General features: G+C 42.4%; 1 protein-coding gene across 3 annotated transcripts in view; it reads left to right on the top strand.

The window, feature by feature from the left end:
- The window catches only part of MAPRE1 (microtubule associated protein RP/EB family member 1), a 28,908-nt gene that overhangs the window by 8,645 nt on the left and 4,051 nt on the right, over positions 1–16,212 (top strand). For 2 of the 3 annotated variants that reach the window (XM_058562936.1, XM_058562937.1), the window contains exons 3-6: positions 6,997–7,142; positions 9,110–9,317; positions 11,816–11,896; positions 12,089–12,210. In XM_058562936.1, the coding sequence (XP_058418919.1) occupies positions 6,997–7,142; positions 9,110–9,317; positions 11,816–11,896; positions 12,089–12,210 (557 nt within the window). The remainder of the gene's footprint in view (positions 1–6,996; positions 7,143–9,109; positions 9,318–11,815; positions 11,897–12,088; positions 12,211–16,212) is intronic. The other variant, XM_058562938.1, reaches the window with a different exon arrangement.

Below are 16,212 nucleotides of genomic sequence, written 5' to 3'. Positions count from 1 at the left end.
CGCACCCCCTCCCCCCCACCACACACAGTGAAACAAGCCTCTGCTTGGCTCTTGTGGTGAGATAAGGTGAGGATAACTTTCAGTGACAGAGTTGGCAGATTGTTTCAAGGTTCACTATATTCGTAGTCTCCCTGTTTTGGAGAGCTAGTCATCAAGTGTTTCGGGATGAGTCATCAAGAAAAAAACCCTGATCACAAAGAATGATTTTTTTTTAAAAATTTTATTTATTTATTTATTTATTTCCCCAAAGCCCCAGTAGATAGTTAGTTGTATGTCATAGCTGCACATCCTTCTAGTTGCTGTATGTGGGATGCGGCCTCAGCATGGCTGGAGAAGCGGTGCGTCGGTGCACGCCCCGGATCCGAACCCCAGCTGCCAGCAACGGAGCGCGCGCACCCAACCGCTAAGCCACGGGGCAGGCCCACAAAGAATGATTTTAATGAGGGATTGCTTGTGTCAAAAAAGGGATGCCGGTTGCTTTTTGTCAGCCATTCCTGTTTCCTCAGTTCCATTCTATATTCAGGCTTCTCTACACTTTTCCAAGGGCCTAGCATGGTGCTTTGAACATGTCGAGTGGCTCTCCCTCAGTGTTCTCAGCTCTACCTTCTCGTCTCCTCTCCAGCCTGGCCTCCTTTATAGTTTCTGTGCTGTACAGAATAGGAGAGGTGTTCAGATGCTTCCTGGCAAATGCTAGATTTCCTTTTTTCTCAGCTTATTGTGGGGCCCTGCCAGCCCTTGAGTGTCTATGAAACAGCTTGTTAGTCTTGCTCGTGCTGCTCTGAGAGTGTGTGACCACGCCCCTAACCAGGCCTCCCCCACTTTTTCTCCTTCAGTTGGCTCCCTTTTCCAAACACTCCATTTTGGGCCATGATTCCACCATTTTTCCAGTGTCCCAGGCCTGAGAGCATCTTTTGAGGCTAATTCTCAGAGTTCTGTATGTCTTCTGAAGGGTCTTTTGGATCTGGCCCCTTTTCAGTTTCTGCTTCCTGGACGCTAGCTTCCTTCTAGGTCCCCCGCCTCCACTACTCTCTCATTTGGCCACATTAGTGTGCAGCCTTTCTAAGAGACCCTTTTTATTGTGTCACTCCTCTGCTTAGGGAAGTAGCTCTTGAAACTTTTTTGCCTAACTTATCAAGCACCTCCTTGATTTTTCTTTGCCTTAATTAAAGCAAAACAAAAGACAAGAAACCAATTTTCTTCCGATTATAAGTAGGTCTTCGTTATAGAAACATATTAAGAAGAAAACCAGGGCCGGCCCGGTGGCTTAGCGGTTAAGTGCACGCGCTCCGCTGCTCGCGGCCCGGGTTCGGATCCCGGGCTCGGATCCCGGGCGTGCACCGACGCACTGCTTCTCCGGCCATGCTGAGGCCGCGTCCCACATACAGCAGCTAGAAGGATGTGCAGCTATGACATACAACTATCTACTGGGGCTTTGGGGGAAAAAATAAGTAAATAAAATCTTTTTTTTTTTTTTTTAATTTTTTGTTTATTGCAGTAACAATGGTTTATAACATTGTAAAAATTTCAGGTGTACATCATTGTACTTCTATTTCTGCATAGATTACATCATGTTCACCACCAAAATACTAATTACAACCCATCACCACACACATGTACCGAATTATCCCTTTCACCCTCCTCCCTCCCCCCTTCCCCTCTGGTAACCACCAATCCAATCTCTGTCCCTATGTGTTTGTTTATTGTTGTTATTATCTACTACTTAATGAAGGAAATCATGCGGTATTTGACCTTCTCCCTCTGACTTATTTCACTTTGCATTATACCCTCAATGTCCATCCATGATGTCACAAATGGCTGGATTTCATCGTTTCTTATGGCTGAGTAGTATTCCATTGTGTATATATACCACAGCTTCTTTATCCATTCATCCCTTGATGGGCACTTAGGTTGCTTCCAAGTCTTGGCTATTGTGAATAACGCTGCAATGAACACAGGGGTGCATGTACCTTTACAAATTGGTGTTTTCAAGTTCTTTGGATAAATACCCAGCAGTGGGATGGCTGGATCATATGGTAGTTCTATCCTTGATTTTTTGAGGAATCTCCATACTGTTTTCCATAGTGGCTGCACCAGTTTGCACTCCCACCAGCAGTGTATGAGAGTTCCCTTCTCTCCACATCCTCTCCAACACATGTTGTTTCCTGTCTTGTTAATTTAAATAGCCATTCTGACGGGCGTGAGGTGATATCTCATTGTAGTTTTGATTTGCATTTCCCTGATAGTTAATGATTTTGAACATCTTTTCATGTGTCTGTTGGCCATCTGTATATCTTCTTTGGAGAAATGTCTGTTCAGGTCCTTTGCCCATTTTTTAATTGGGTTGGTAGTTTTTTTGTTGGTAAGATGCATGAGTTCTTTATATATTTTGGAGATTAAGCCCTTATCAGAAGTATGGTTTGCAAATATCTTCTCCCAATTGTTAGGTTGTCTTTTCGTTTTGTTGATGGTTTCCTTTGCTGTGCAGAAGCTTTTTAGTTTGATGTAGTCCCGGGCGTGCACCGACGCACTGCTTCTCCGGCCATGCTGAGGCCGCTTCCCACATACAGCAGCTAGAAGGATGTGCAGCTATGACATACAACTATCTACTGGGGCTTTGGGGGAAAAAATAAATAAATAAAATCTTTAAAAAAAAAAAAAAAAAGAAGAAAACCATAATCTGCTGTAATGTCACAAGTTAGTGGTAGTCATTGTTATCTTTTAGCTGTATTTGTTTTCCCCCTAATGATGGCTTTATTTATTGAGTACTTACCATAGACCAGGCACTTTCCAAAGTGCCTTTCCTGGCACTTACGTGGAAGGTGAAGACCAGCATCCCCATTTTATAGGTAGAGAAACTGAGGCATAGAGAGGTTAAACAACTTGCCCAAGGTTACTCATTTTAGCTGTACTTTCAATATTTTCCTATAATTTTTAAATATAATTGAAATATACTGTATATAGTTTTTATTTTTTGAGTAACCGAAAGTCTCAAAATGGTTTAAAATTCAAAACAAAAACATCAGTAGTGAAAAGTCTCCCTCTTAACCCTGTCTACCAGCCACCCAGTTCCCTGCCTCAGAAGTAACCTGTGTTATCAGCTGGGTAGCCTCCATAGAGAAAGCGTATGAACAAGCAAAAACATCTATCTAGCGATACTTTGTGTGTTTGTGCTCTCTTTTCACCCTTTTCACACAAATGGTAGCATGTTTAATCACACTGTATATTCTGGAGAGTGTTCCGTATCTGTGTATCAGATGCCACTTTCTTGTCTGGTTGTGTAATTTCCATGATCAGTCCCTATTAATGAACATTTAGTTGGTTTCCAGTCTGTTGCTATTACAGACTGTTGGGATAAGTAACAAATACAAGTACACCTATGTTGTATGGTTCTGTTTCCTGCTTTTGAAATTAAAATAGGATTATTTTTCCCGTGTTAAAATATCTTGAGGCTCCTTTTTAAGATCTGCCTTAATGACTCCTCACAGCCCTCTATTTCCAAGTTTTATTCATCCTTTAAGATGACTCAGGTCTCACTTACTCCCTTACAGCCTGAACACTCTTAGATTTAATAGTCAGAGTGTGTTTCCTGTGTGTTTGTGTTAAAACATCAGGAATTCTTACTCTCGAGTTTTCTGGTGGGGGAGCATCTATTGGATCTGGGTAGACGGTTGGCTGCCGCTTTCATCTCATTCTCCCAGGGGCCTTTGACTCAAAAGGCTTGAGAGCCAGCGCGCTTGAGATAGTGCAGGCTTTTGGAGCAGGGGCTGCATTATGCCCTTGTTTTGTGTTCTCTGCTTGCAGCCCAGATCCTGATGGGTGGGGCTGCGGCAGTCAATGGAGATGGGGTAGTTGATGCAGTGACACAGCTGGTCCTACCCTAAGTCTGTCTGTATCCTGAAGCTGCAGATTATGTGGGTCTGTTCTGCCGCAGGTCATTGGGACAGCGGCCATCTAAGAGGGTTCCTCTTCCAGCTCTGCTTGTGTTGTCAGCCTTTGTTATTAAGGCAGAGACTAGAAAGAAGGCCCCTTTTTAACCAGTTTTGTATCCAGCTGAGATGTTTATAGGCCAGGACTGGTAAGCCTTTTTGGAAAAAGCAGTTGATAAATTTATTTCTTTTAAGCATTTACCTTTTTTTGTATTCTGATTATAAAAGTAATATTCACTGTAGTACATAATTAAATATTTAAAAAATAGAATGCATTCAGTATCACCCCCCAGTGGTCACTATTCAGGCATTTTTGATCTACAGAACAATAATTTCATATGGTTTAACCTAATACATTGTGTTTTCTTTTAGTCTTTTTTTCTATGCATAAATATTAAGATGGATATTTTTACATATGTGAAGACATCTTATAGATATGTTTTTATATCTTTTTCTTTTGATATTAAATCTTTAGCTTTTCCCAAAAAAGTAAAAAAAGTGTGTTGTGTTTTGAATGCTTGCATAATATTCTCTCAGGCAGATGGTGTGCTAAAATTCATGTAATTGATTGCTCCTTCTGTTGGACATAGAGGTTGCTTCCATTTTTTACTCCTGTGAATAAAGTTATGATAACCAGTTTCATGTGTAAATCTTTGCCCTGTTTTTTAAAATTACTTTCTTAGGCTGGACCCCCAGTGTTTATTAGCCATTTACATTTCTTTTATGAATTGTCCAGTTGCTTTGTCCATTTTTAGTGGCGTCTTAATGTTTTCTTTATATATTAACTCTGTTTCAGCCAGTTAGAGCAGCAGCATGGCATATCTCTTTTTCCCTGAGCCAGGAAATGCTTCTTTATTCCACTGGGGGGATTCTAGGAGGGTGGATAGTGATGTTGTTGAAAAGAGTGGTGGACTGAGAGTCAGGATACCTGGGCTGTGGTCCTAAGCTTGGTCTCTGGCCTTTGTGGTCTTAGGCCACAGTTTTGGTCCTCAGTTTTTAAATTTATAGTGGGTCTAAGTATTCTTCTGGCTCTAAAGTAAAAACTGTTAGTTCTTCAAGTGGGTTTTTTCTGAGAAGCAGATGACTTCTGCTTTTAAGTGGTTTTGGTTGACTTGAGTTGGAAGTCCTGTGGATGGCTTGAGAATACTGTGCATTTAGTAAATGCACATTATTTTGCTGTTTCAGAAAAATATCTTTCACGTGTAAAGCAGTGCTCTGGGTATAGATGCTTGATAGATTATCTTCTGTGTGTGTGTGTATTTTAAGTTGATTTGTATATATCAGGATCCAAACAAGATCTATACATTGCAATTGGTAAATTATGACTTTTAAATCTCTTTTAGAATATAAAAATTACACCTCTTCATACTGTTAGTTTCTTAAAGAAACTGGATCATTGTCCTCTAGAATTTAAGAAGCTATTAGTGTCCCTAGTTTTAAAAATATAAATATTGCTAATTCGGTGCCTGGTACATAGAATTCCCTCAGTGTATTTTTGTTGGATGGGTAAATAAATCAGCCGCCTCAAAAATAAGGCTTTCACTTTCCAGTGCTCCTTTCTACTAAGAATGTCAGTCTGGTCACTGAAGTGCTTTTGCTGTCTTTGCATCTTCTTTCCAAAAATAATGAAAATGGCACTCTTTATGCTAGAACTGGCAGGGAGCCAGTTTGGCCTGATTTTAAAGTAAGTTGAATGTGCATGTTATGGTGGTCTGAGTTCTGCAGAGCACCAATTGCTTAGTCACTGGATTTCTTGCCTCCTTGCCTGGCTTGTTCCTTTGGGGAAGTCAGCCCCGGAAGAGCAGTCGGTGTGCAGTGAAGCCTACCCTGATTTGGGAGAGTGCAGTTTGGTAGGCATTAGAGAAATAACATTCCTGGAAATTTTAAGCATCAAGAAAACACTTTTTGGAGGTGGTGAGGAAAAAGTGGGCAAGTCGGGGAAGGAATGAAATTGGAGGGGAGCAAATGGGATGAAATATATACAGTAAGTTCTTACAGTGGCCTTTAAAATAAAAAACAATTTAAAGGGAGGAACATAAAAATGTCTTCTGTTCAACTTTGTTTATAAAATGATAGATTGAGTTTATTTAGAGATGAAAGAAGCTCAGAAAGACATCTTAGAAACAACGTTTTTTTAACCTAGGTCAGAGGATGGATCTTTGAAATACTTGGGTGGGAGAAGGGGGGGAAGTCCTTGTGAAAAATCAGACGTCACCTTTGTTTCCCTTTTTTCTCTTCTAGGCACTCGTTTTTCTTTGTAGTGGTTGTTTTGTTGTCATGCTGGTTTCTTATAAAGAGTAGCTTTAAAATTTCATAGAAGCATTCCTTTTCTCCTCATCATAAGCTTCCAAGTTACAAGTGTATTGTAGAACTTATCAGGTAAAACAACAGTCTTGTTAAAGATTTTAAAAAATTGACTTCAAAGTCAAGTGGTAATGAAGCTTTTGGGTTTTTCCAACTTTTTCAGTTGTATGTGGATTAAGTGGGTTTGGGTAAAAGTTCACTCTACTTATTCATTAATTTTTGTGAGGAAGATTAGCCCTGAGCTAACATCTGTCATCAATCCTCCTCTTTTTTTTTTTTTTTTTGGTGAGGAAGATCAGCCCTGAGCTAACGTGCATGCCAGTACTCCTCTTTTGTTTTTTGGCTGAGGAAGACTGGCCCTGGGCTAACATCTGTGCCCATCTTCCTCCACTTTATATGGAACGCCGCCCCAGCATGGCTTGACAAGTGGCGCACCTGGGATCTGAACCCGGGCCACCAGCAGTGCAGTGCGTGCACCTAACGGTATGCCATGGGGCTGGCCCCTCCTATCCTCCTCTTTTTGCTGAGGAAGGGTGGCCCTGGGCTAACATCCATGCCCATCGTCCTCCACTTTATATGGGCCACCACCACAGCATGGCTTGACGAGCGGTACATCGCCGCGCGCCCAGGATCCGAACCCGAGCCACTAAAGCGGAGCATGCGCACTTAACCGCTACGCCACCAGGCCGGCCCCTCACCTTACTTATTTAATAGTAGCATTTAATGACCTGGTGTATATTTTATTCTTCTGTTGTTGTTCATTCAGGGGCTGCATATTGTCAGTTTATGGACATGCTGTTCCCTGGTTCCATTGCCTTGAAGAAAGTGAAATTCCAAGCTAAGCTAGAACATGAATACATCCAGAACTTCAAAATACTACAGGCAGGTTTTAAGAGGATGGGTGTTGACAAAGTAAGTAAATTTTATTCTTTCATTTAGGTTGTTTCTTAACTAGTGATTGTTACTAAGGATACAGATGCTGGCCCATGATTTTGAACATTTTGTTTTTTATTTTCCCAATTTATGTCATTATCTTTTCTCTAGTTAACGTAGAATTTACTGGGAGCAAAGTTTCCCTCTGCCTTCCTACCCCCAGTTCCCTTGCTATCTTCTTTCTTCATCGTGAAGTTAGCAGCCATCTGGAGGAATCAACCTGTAATCTGTACCCGTGATTTTTTTTTAATATTACTGTTTAATCTCTGTTAGTCTGAGATCTAACTCTTTTAATCTCTGGATTTACTTCTGTAAAGCATACCATATGGTGGAGTAAATAGTGCTAATAGGATTCTAGAAATACTTGTTATAGCAAGGTACAAGGAAGATCTCTGGTAGTTGCTGGGAAGTTCTCTTGCCCCCAAGGTTATTTGACAAGACCAGAAATGGGGTCCACCAGGTTTCATTAGGACAAATATTATCTCTGTTTTAGTAGATAATAGATTGTTGCAAAATTAAGCAGGTCCCGTTACATACCCCCCCCCCTCCCGCCACCCCAGTTAGAAGGGTTTAAACATATTTTTAGTAAAGCTTATAGTCATCCCCTAATTGTCTTGCTGGTGTTATCTGGTTTTTATTTATTTTGAAATCAGTCTTATTTTAGTTTGTGTCTGTACAGTATAAAATGTGCTTTTGTATTGTAAGAGTATCATTTAGTTACCAGACATAGTTTAAACTAGATGTAGCTTATTATATACAGTAATTTTTCGTTTTCTTTTTATGGAATTATGTATATTTTTTTGAATAAGGAAAATTTCTAGGGTATACAAAAGTAGAGAGAATAGTGCAGTGATCCCCCGTGTATCTCAGTGATTATCAGCTCATGGCCAGTTTTGTTTCAGCTTTACCTCTACCCCACCCCCTGTACTCCTGGATAATTTCAAAGTGAGTTCCGGTCATAACATTTTCTTTGTTTTTTTTAATTTTATTTATTTATTTATTTTTCCCCCAAAGCCCCAGTAGATAGTTGTACATCATAGTTGCACATCCTTCTAGTTGCTGTATGTGGGAAGCGGCCTCAGCATGGCTGGAGAAACGGTGTGTCGGTGCGCGCCCGGGATCTGAACCCGGGCCGCCAGCAGCGGAGCGCGCGCACTTAACCGCTAAGCCCTGGGGCCGGCCCCATAACATTTTATTTGTAAATGTTTCAATATTATACAAAGTAATTTTTAAAAATTTATTTTCTCAGAGAGGTGGATATAGTTCAGGTTATAATATATATTCTTTTTTATAAAAGTACTGTTGCAACTGGAATCCTTGAAGAGTTAAAAGATAGTTAAGATCTGGCCAACAGTCCAATGATTTGAAGTAATACTTCATAACACAGTATTCTTGTACAATAAAGAAACTTACAGGGTCCTTAAAGTATGTTTTGATAGAATTGGAATTGCTTGAAAGACATACCGTTTTGTAGAAATCCACCCTGGGACTGGTTCTGTACCTTGACCTATGTTTAAGACAGAATTTTCTTTAACGCAGTTTATTGTAGATACCTGTGGCTAGCTTGTGGTCTGGATTTCATACTTTGTGACAGGCACTATGGCCACGCAAGTTACACGGGAGATTTACTCTTTACAGTAGAATGACATATCTTAGGATGTCTTTGGATGTGTGTGTGACTTATATATGACACTTGTTCCTTTTGCATTTCTGATTCCTTTGGATGGACTTGGAGGGGGCTTGGCAGGTATAAGTACTCCGTGGAAGGCAAACTGAATGAAACTTGCTCTATAAACTTCCAGGGGCTTTCTTAGCATTAAGTTCTTGCCTCTAAAATATTTTTTTCCCTTTTGGCAGTGCTTTATACTGATTGGATGCATGAACACATTTCATGCTTGCCAAAAACCTCTTGCTTTGAGCTAAACCGTCTTGATGTTTTTCTGCAGATAATTCCTGTGGACAAATTAGTAAAAGGAAAGTTTCAGGATAATTTTGAATTCGTTCAGTGGTTCAAGAAGTTTTTTGATGCGAACTATGATGGAAAAGACTATGACCCTGTAGCTGCCAGACAAGGTCAAGAAACCGCAGTGGCTCCCTCTCTTGTTGCTCCAGCTCTGAACAAACCGAAGAAACCTCTCAGCTCTAGCAGTGCAGGTAAAAAAAAACAAAACAAAAACACCGTTTCCAAACAATAATATTCCAGGTATTCATTCATTCATTCATTCAGCGTTCAACTAGAATTTTGTGAGTAGCCATAGGCTTAGGGAGCTTAAGGAGCATAGTCCCAGCCATGTGGCAGGAGTGTGGATTGTGGCATCAGGCAGACCTGTGTGTGTTCTTAGTCCTCTGTAGCCCGCTGTAAGCCACTTCACCTCTGCCTCACCGTTTCCTCCTTTATAAAACGAGAATTTCAATACTTGCCCCAGAAAGTTGTTCTTGAGGTCTGAATGAGTATGCACTTTTGTCAACACTCTTTAGTTGTATTGAATAGAAATCCCTCAGGTTAGCTCACATAAAAGAGAGCTTTAGCCGGAACACAAGGGTATTTCATAGAGCCCTAGGATGGGAAGTTACAACCAGACCTGACCTCCCAGGAACTGAAGGAGCTTTCTAGGTCTGTCAGGGCCTGCTCGTGGCTCTCTGCATCATGATTCTGTCTGCAGGCCAGCTTCCTGTGCTTGCTTACAGCTCCCCTGCCCTTCCCTAGAAGTTTAGCTACTAAGTGGCTTTGGCTTGCTATGATGCCAGCAGAATCTGGGAGGCAGGAGGAGAAACCTTGTCTAAGAGGTCTTGGCCTGGTAGGTTTCCCTAAGCGTGTTTTCAGTACTGTATTCATAGAACATATGTGTGCTTTGGGGCAGGGTGGATGATCTACAGATGCTAACTCCGTTTTCAGAAGGTGGCAAGAACATTAGTTAAGGTCTTATATACCTTGAGAGGGGGGCTGACCCATCTGGTAGGTAGAGAGGGACGTTCAGTACTTTTTAATTTTTATAGCTTTATTGAGATATAATTCACATACCATACAGTTCACCCATTTAAACTGTATAATTGAATGGTTTTTAGTATATTCACAGGTGTGTTCAGCTATCACCACAATCAGTTTTAGAACATTTTCCTTACCCTAAAAAAGAAGCCTCGTATGTGCCCAGTAGCAGTCACTCCCATTTTCCCCTAACTCTCCCCCTTCCCCCATCCCCCACCCCCGGCCCTAAGCAACCACTAATCCACTTTCTGTCTTTGGATTTACCTATTCTGAACATTTCATATAAGTGGGATCATAGACTATTTGGTCTTTTGTGTCTGGCTTCTTTGATTTAGCATAATATTTTCAAGGTTCATCCATGTTGTAGCACGTATCAGCACTTCATTCCTTTTTATGGCTAAATAATATTCCATTGTATGGCTATACCACATTTTATTCATCAGTTGATGGTCATGTGGGTTGTTTCCACTTTTTAGCTATTATGAATAATGCTGCTGTGAACATTCCTATATAAGTTTCTGTGTGGGGATATGTTTTCATTTCTCTTGGGTATATATCTAAGAGTATATACTCTTTTTTTTTTTTTTAAAGATTTTATTTATTTATTTTTTTCCCCCCAAAGCCCCAGTAGATAGTTGTATGTCATAGCTGCACATCCTTCTAGTTGCTGTATGTGGGACGAGGCCTCAGCATGGCCGGAGAAGCAGTGCCTCGGTGCGCGCCTGGGATCCGAACCCCGGCCGCCAGCAGCGGAGCGCGCGCACTTAACCGTTAAGCCACGGGGCCGGCCCAAAGAGTATATACTCTTGGAGCAGAATTCTTGGGTCATATGGTAACTCTGTTTAACCTTTTGCAGAACTGCCTGTTTTCCAAAGTGGCTATAGCATTTTGCATTCCCATCAGCAGAGTATGTGAGGGTTCTGATTGCTCCAAATATTGAGTACTTTTAGTTTTTAGCTTCTTAGAATGGGGAACTGCATAGATAACCCTGTGCATTTCATATTTCAGATGCTGCTGACAGGCAAGTGGAGACTTGCATTAAGCATTTAGTCTTCGGGATAAACACATACTAGAGGTCATCCAGAGGAGATGCATGTTATTGTGGGTGAAAGGCCTTACGATTATTGAATAGTTTGGAGTGTCAGGAAGATCACATTTCTAAGCTTGGTGTAATGTACAAGCTTTACAAAATAATTGCCAAATGAATGAATAAAATCATGATCGATACATCTCCTTGAGGTAGCCCGTTCTTGATTATTTTAACTTGTAGATAGGTTGGCTCCTTTACTACTTTTTCCTTGTCTTCGTCTGCCTTTGACTGTTAAGACTGAGAGAAGTCAGTAAATCCTAGTCAGTGTGTTGCTTTTCTCTCCTAACCCTTCTAAACACCTTCTAAAAGGTGAGCAAGATGGGGGTTTTAAAGTAATTAGTGGTGAGAGCAGTCTCTATTAGCCTTCTCTTCCCAGTCCGAGGAGCCCGAGGTTCTGAATTAGGAGGCATCTTACTTTCCAGGTGGGGAGCTGGCCCCGGTCACAGCTGGGACTGAAAGCTCAGCCCTGGTGTGGAGTTGGCCTTTGCTCCATGAAGCTGCCCTAGGTGTAGATTTGGTTGGAGCCGGGTTCAGATAGATCATCCTTATGCACCAGAATGACTGTGCCTCTTTCAGATGATAGTCCTGTTCACCCCAGCGGAAAAAAGACCTCACAGAAGGACTTATTCCCAGCGCAGAAGATTGTGGCTAAAATTGGTACTTAACTCTGCTGCCAGGATAAAACACCACTTTGGGCCAACATGGGGTGCTGTCTTGCATGCTGGGCTCTCTACGTCGGGTCCCTTCACTGCATAACTATGGAGGGCAGTTGGTCACAGCCTCCTCTTGTCTGGTGTGTTTGTTTTGTCTTGAAATTTCTCCTCTTAAAAAAACCTCTGCTTCTCTCAGCTCCACAGAGGCCCATTGCAACACACAGAACTACTGCAACCCCTAAGGCTGGCCCGGGTGTGGTGCGGAAGAATCCTGGTGTGGGCAATGGGGATGACGAAGCAGCCGAATTGATGCAGCAGGTAGGTGCCTGCTCTTTCCAAGACGGGAGTCACTTTGAGGGAAAGGAGTCTTACTGTACTGTCCAGGGGAGGCCTGTCTGTGTTCTTGTAGGGAGACTGCCTTGTCTGCTTGCTGAAGCAGTCCTCGTGACACATGTGAGCACTTTGGGTGGCATGTGGGGAGCATGAGTGTGGAGGTGGAGGTGGAAGCGGGGTTCGGGCATTTCTGAGCTCTGTTAGTGTGAGAAACCGATGTCTGTCTGGAAACCCGCCCATACGATAGAATCTGTTGAAAGTCTCTGGTATACTGTCAGGGTTCTGTGGGATTCAGAAAGTGTCTCTTGAATTTTGGTTCTGACAAAAGATGAAGGATAGTTCTTTTTTAAATAAAGAATTAAAAAAAAAAGATTCCACAGTCTCTCTGCTGGAGTCTTGGGTCACTAGAGATTCAAGTAGCGAGTGGAACTGGTATGAAAAGCCTCTTGCTCTTCTGTTCTTAATAGGTCAGTGGTTTGAAATGTCTTCTTCAGCATTAAATATCCTGAAGGTACTTGTCACAGGTCTCTGTGGAGCAGAGCAAATTTTAGACTTTTAGACATTTTCCCACTAATTCTTATAGTTGTTTTGTTTGTTTGCTTTTGGATGATTCTCTTGATTAATTCCAGTTTTAAAATCGGGCTGCTCTGTGATTCCCATGAGTTTGGGATTGAACCCTTTTACTTTCCTAAAAGCCAAGTCCTACAACCTGGGGGAAAAGACCTCACTTTAATCCAGAACCTCTTGTGACCCAGGCCCTGCTCCTAGGAGATCAGGACATAAGACCCTGCCCAGAGATCACCTTTTGTTTTTTTATTCTTTGATTTGTTTGTGCCCCATGGTCCTAGGTGCCTTGGGAGTGTCAAGGTGACTGGGTCCCCATCCCCATTAATGCGGCTGCCTTGAGCACCCTCTGGGTGCTGTCACTGTGAAGCACAGCAGTCCTGGAGAATGAGGAGACTCCCCTGTTAATTATTGGTTTCCAGGCATGGATGTACCCAGGACATGGTCTCGGAGGAAAATAAAGTAAATGCTGAGGCGTGGCCTCAGCTGAGGCGTTGATCTTGTGCCCTCCAGGAGAAGATGCAGTGGGTTCTACAGGACCGCTGCTCTCAGCTCAGCTAGTGTCCGAGGTGATGGAGCACAGGCTTTGGGTTGCGCAGATTTGGAGATTGTCCTGCCTCTGCCACTTACTTCTGCTTGAGGCAAGTCGGTCACCTCTGAACTTACTGCCTCATGTGAAGTGGGGCTAACACTTTGCTCACAATAGCTGAGCAGATTACATGAGCTGGTGCTTTGTCAAGTGCCTGGAATGGTCTTGGGGATAAATGGGGTATATGGCAGTGGACCAAAGACAGTTGTGATTATTATTGTTCTTATCTGTGGTCTTGATAGAGTGAAATAGGTTCTGAAATGTTTTTTAAAAGTTCATAGGAATCAGATATTTTTGGTGAAAAACACAAATGTTAATAATAATTAAAAAATGACTAACAGTTTTGGAGTGCGTGCCATACTTTACTAAGCACTTAAATTTCACTTGTGCAGCAGTCCTGTGAGGTTTTACAGATAAGGACAGTGTGGCTCGGAGAGGTACAGTCACCTGCTGGGTGGAACCCAGCTCACACTCACGTGGTCCAGCCCTGCCTTGGATGTACTTTGTTTGGCTTGCATAGGGTTTTAATTTATTATTATTATTTTCAATATGAAGGATTTTAGGTTCTCTCCAGGTTGCCAAAGTCCTTATTACCGCAGCCTGTTACTGACTCCCTTGGCTCGTTTATGTGCTCTCTCTGGCCCCTGAATGTATTTGAATGTGTGGCCCTTGATAAAGATGTGGACATCTGGGGGCTGTGACCCATGTGGGAATTAGAGCTGGATGGGCTTGTTAGGCTAGGAGAAGAACAGTGTATTCTACACAAATTACCTTGTAGTGTTCACAGCCTTGGGAGATCTGTAACAATTCCACATTCTTAAGTTATCTGGGAGAAATTTACTTTTAGTTGATTTTAGTCCACAGTAGCACTGTTGAATAGAAATAGAATGCAAACCAGAAATGTGAAGTACATGTGTAATTTAAAATTTTCTAGTAGCCATGTTAAAAAAAGTAAAAAGAAACAGATTAAATTAATTCTAACAACACGTTACCCAATATATCCAAAATAGTATCATTCTAACATGTAATCAATACAAATGATTATCAGTGAGATGTTTTATGTTTCAAGACTGTACTAGGTCTTTGAAATCCAGTGTGTCTTTAATATTTACAGCCCGTCTCAATTGCACTGGCCACATTTCCAGTGCTCGTAGCTACCATATTGGCCAGTGCAGGTCCAAAGCATCCTCCTTGGGCTTCTTAGGTTGTAGCTATTTTGCTACAAGAAGTGGTTCTAAGAGTGACATGGATTACTAGCCGCAGATTTTTTTTTTTTTTTGTGAGGAAGATCAGCCCTGAGCTAACATCTGATGCCAATCCTCCTCTTTTTTCTGAGGAAGACTGGCCCTGAGCTAACATCTGTGCCCATCTTCCTCTACTTTATATGGGATGCCGCCACAGCATGGCTCGACAAGCAGTGTGTCGGTGCGTGCCTGGGATCCAAACCGGTGAACCCCAGGCTGCCGCAGCAGAGCGCGTGCACTTAACCGCTTACACCACCGGGCCAGCCCCCACAGATTTTTAGTAAGCTCATAAATATTTAGAGGAGTCCCAGGTGAAAGCCAGTGACTTAGTGCATACTTACTGTTTCCTGTGGATACCTGGTTATTGAGTGATATTGAGGAGGCTTGCTGCTTTGGCCTTACAGGTGGGCCCCAGAAGGCTGGGTTCTGGTGCCCTTGATGATTTATAGGCCAGAGAAGGGTTTAATGATTGTGAGGGAGATGCTAGTGAAACCTGAGTGTGCAGGTGGACTCCAAGCTAGCACACCTTTTTAAGCTGTTCTGACTGCCCTTTCCTTCTGGGTCACTAAAGTGATGGGAAGGCCTCTTCCCTGGCTCTTGGATCTTGGAGCTGACCAGGGCAGCTTCCTACTGCTCGGATTGGTCAACTCGTGACCTTCTATCCCATCTCGTCCTCCCCTTTGAGGCTAACGAGAGTTTAAGGAAAGGCAACAAGCAGCAGTAAAAAACAGGGAGGGGAGAGAGGGGTGAGGTGGATGATTTGGATTTGCTGGCTACTAGGTAATGGTAGTGCTTCATTGAAACTTTCAGTGATTTTTAAAGGTGATTTCTGTGGTTGATAAAGGAATAGTGAAAGGATTTCTCAAACTTGATTCTGATTTGGGCTGTTCAGGCTTTTGATGATGAACATTGAAGTTAAGTGTTTGACAAAATGGTCCTGGTGGTTCCAGTCACCTGCGCCTCATCTCTGGATGCTTCTTGACTGCAGGTTATGAAGGGGAAGCTTCCTTCTACCCTGGGACGGGACTTGATTCCTTCGATTGTGTCTGGCTTCTTCATCAGGCGGGAAGCTGGATAAGCTGTTAGATTCAGTTTTTGCAGCTAGAAGTTCAGAAGGTTGGGCTAGATTTCTGTGGTGCCTTCTGGCTCTCAGAATTCCCTGCCACCCAAATTGTTCTCAGCAGCTGCACCTTTGATTTCCTGGCTTGGCTTTCCATGTGGCCTAGCCTGTAAGTGTTGTGAGGATTTTATGTGGCACGGTATATTGTCATTTGCATTTAATGAGAATTAAATTGAATTCACATCATAGATTTGAATACACTGGAATGACAATGCACCGTGCTTAAAATACACAAAGGACCGTGAGAGTTATGACTTTTATTGCTCTTGGCTAGATAGAGTTCTGGCCTAAGCACTGAGATTTATTTCTTCATTGCCCCTTTGTGGGAATTAGAGCCCCTCCGTGGGGCTCCTGGCAGATCCTGCAGCACTGCGTGGTGAGCTGAGGAGATGCTCAGTGGAGCTAGCAGCTAGCAGGTGGGGTCTGCTCCCTGCCACCGCTCTCTTCTTTCCCTTTTGAGACTCTCTTAG

This window comes from Diceros bicornis, chromosome 19, assembly GCF_020826845.1.
Source record: "Diceros bicornis minor isolate mBicDic1 chromosome 19, mDicBic1.mat.cur, whole genome shotgun sequence".
Taxonomy (NCBI): domain Eukaryota; kingdom Metazoa; phylum Chordata; class Mammalia; order Perissodactyla; family Rhinocerotidae; genus Diceros; species Diceros bicornis.
Note: the sequence above shows the minus strand (reverse complement) of the source record. Positions and strands in the feature narration are given on the sequence as shown.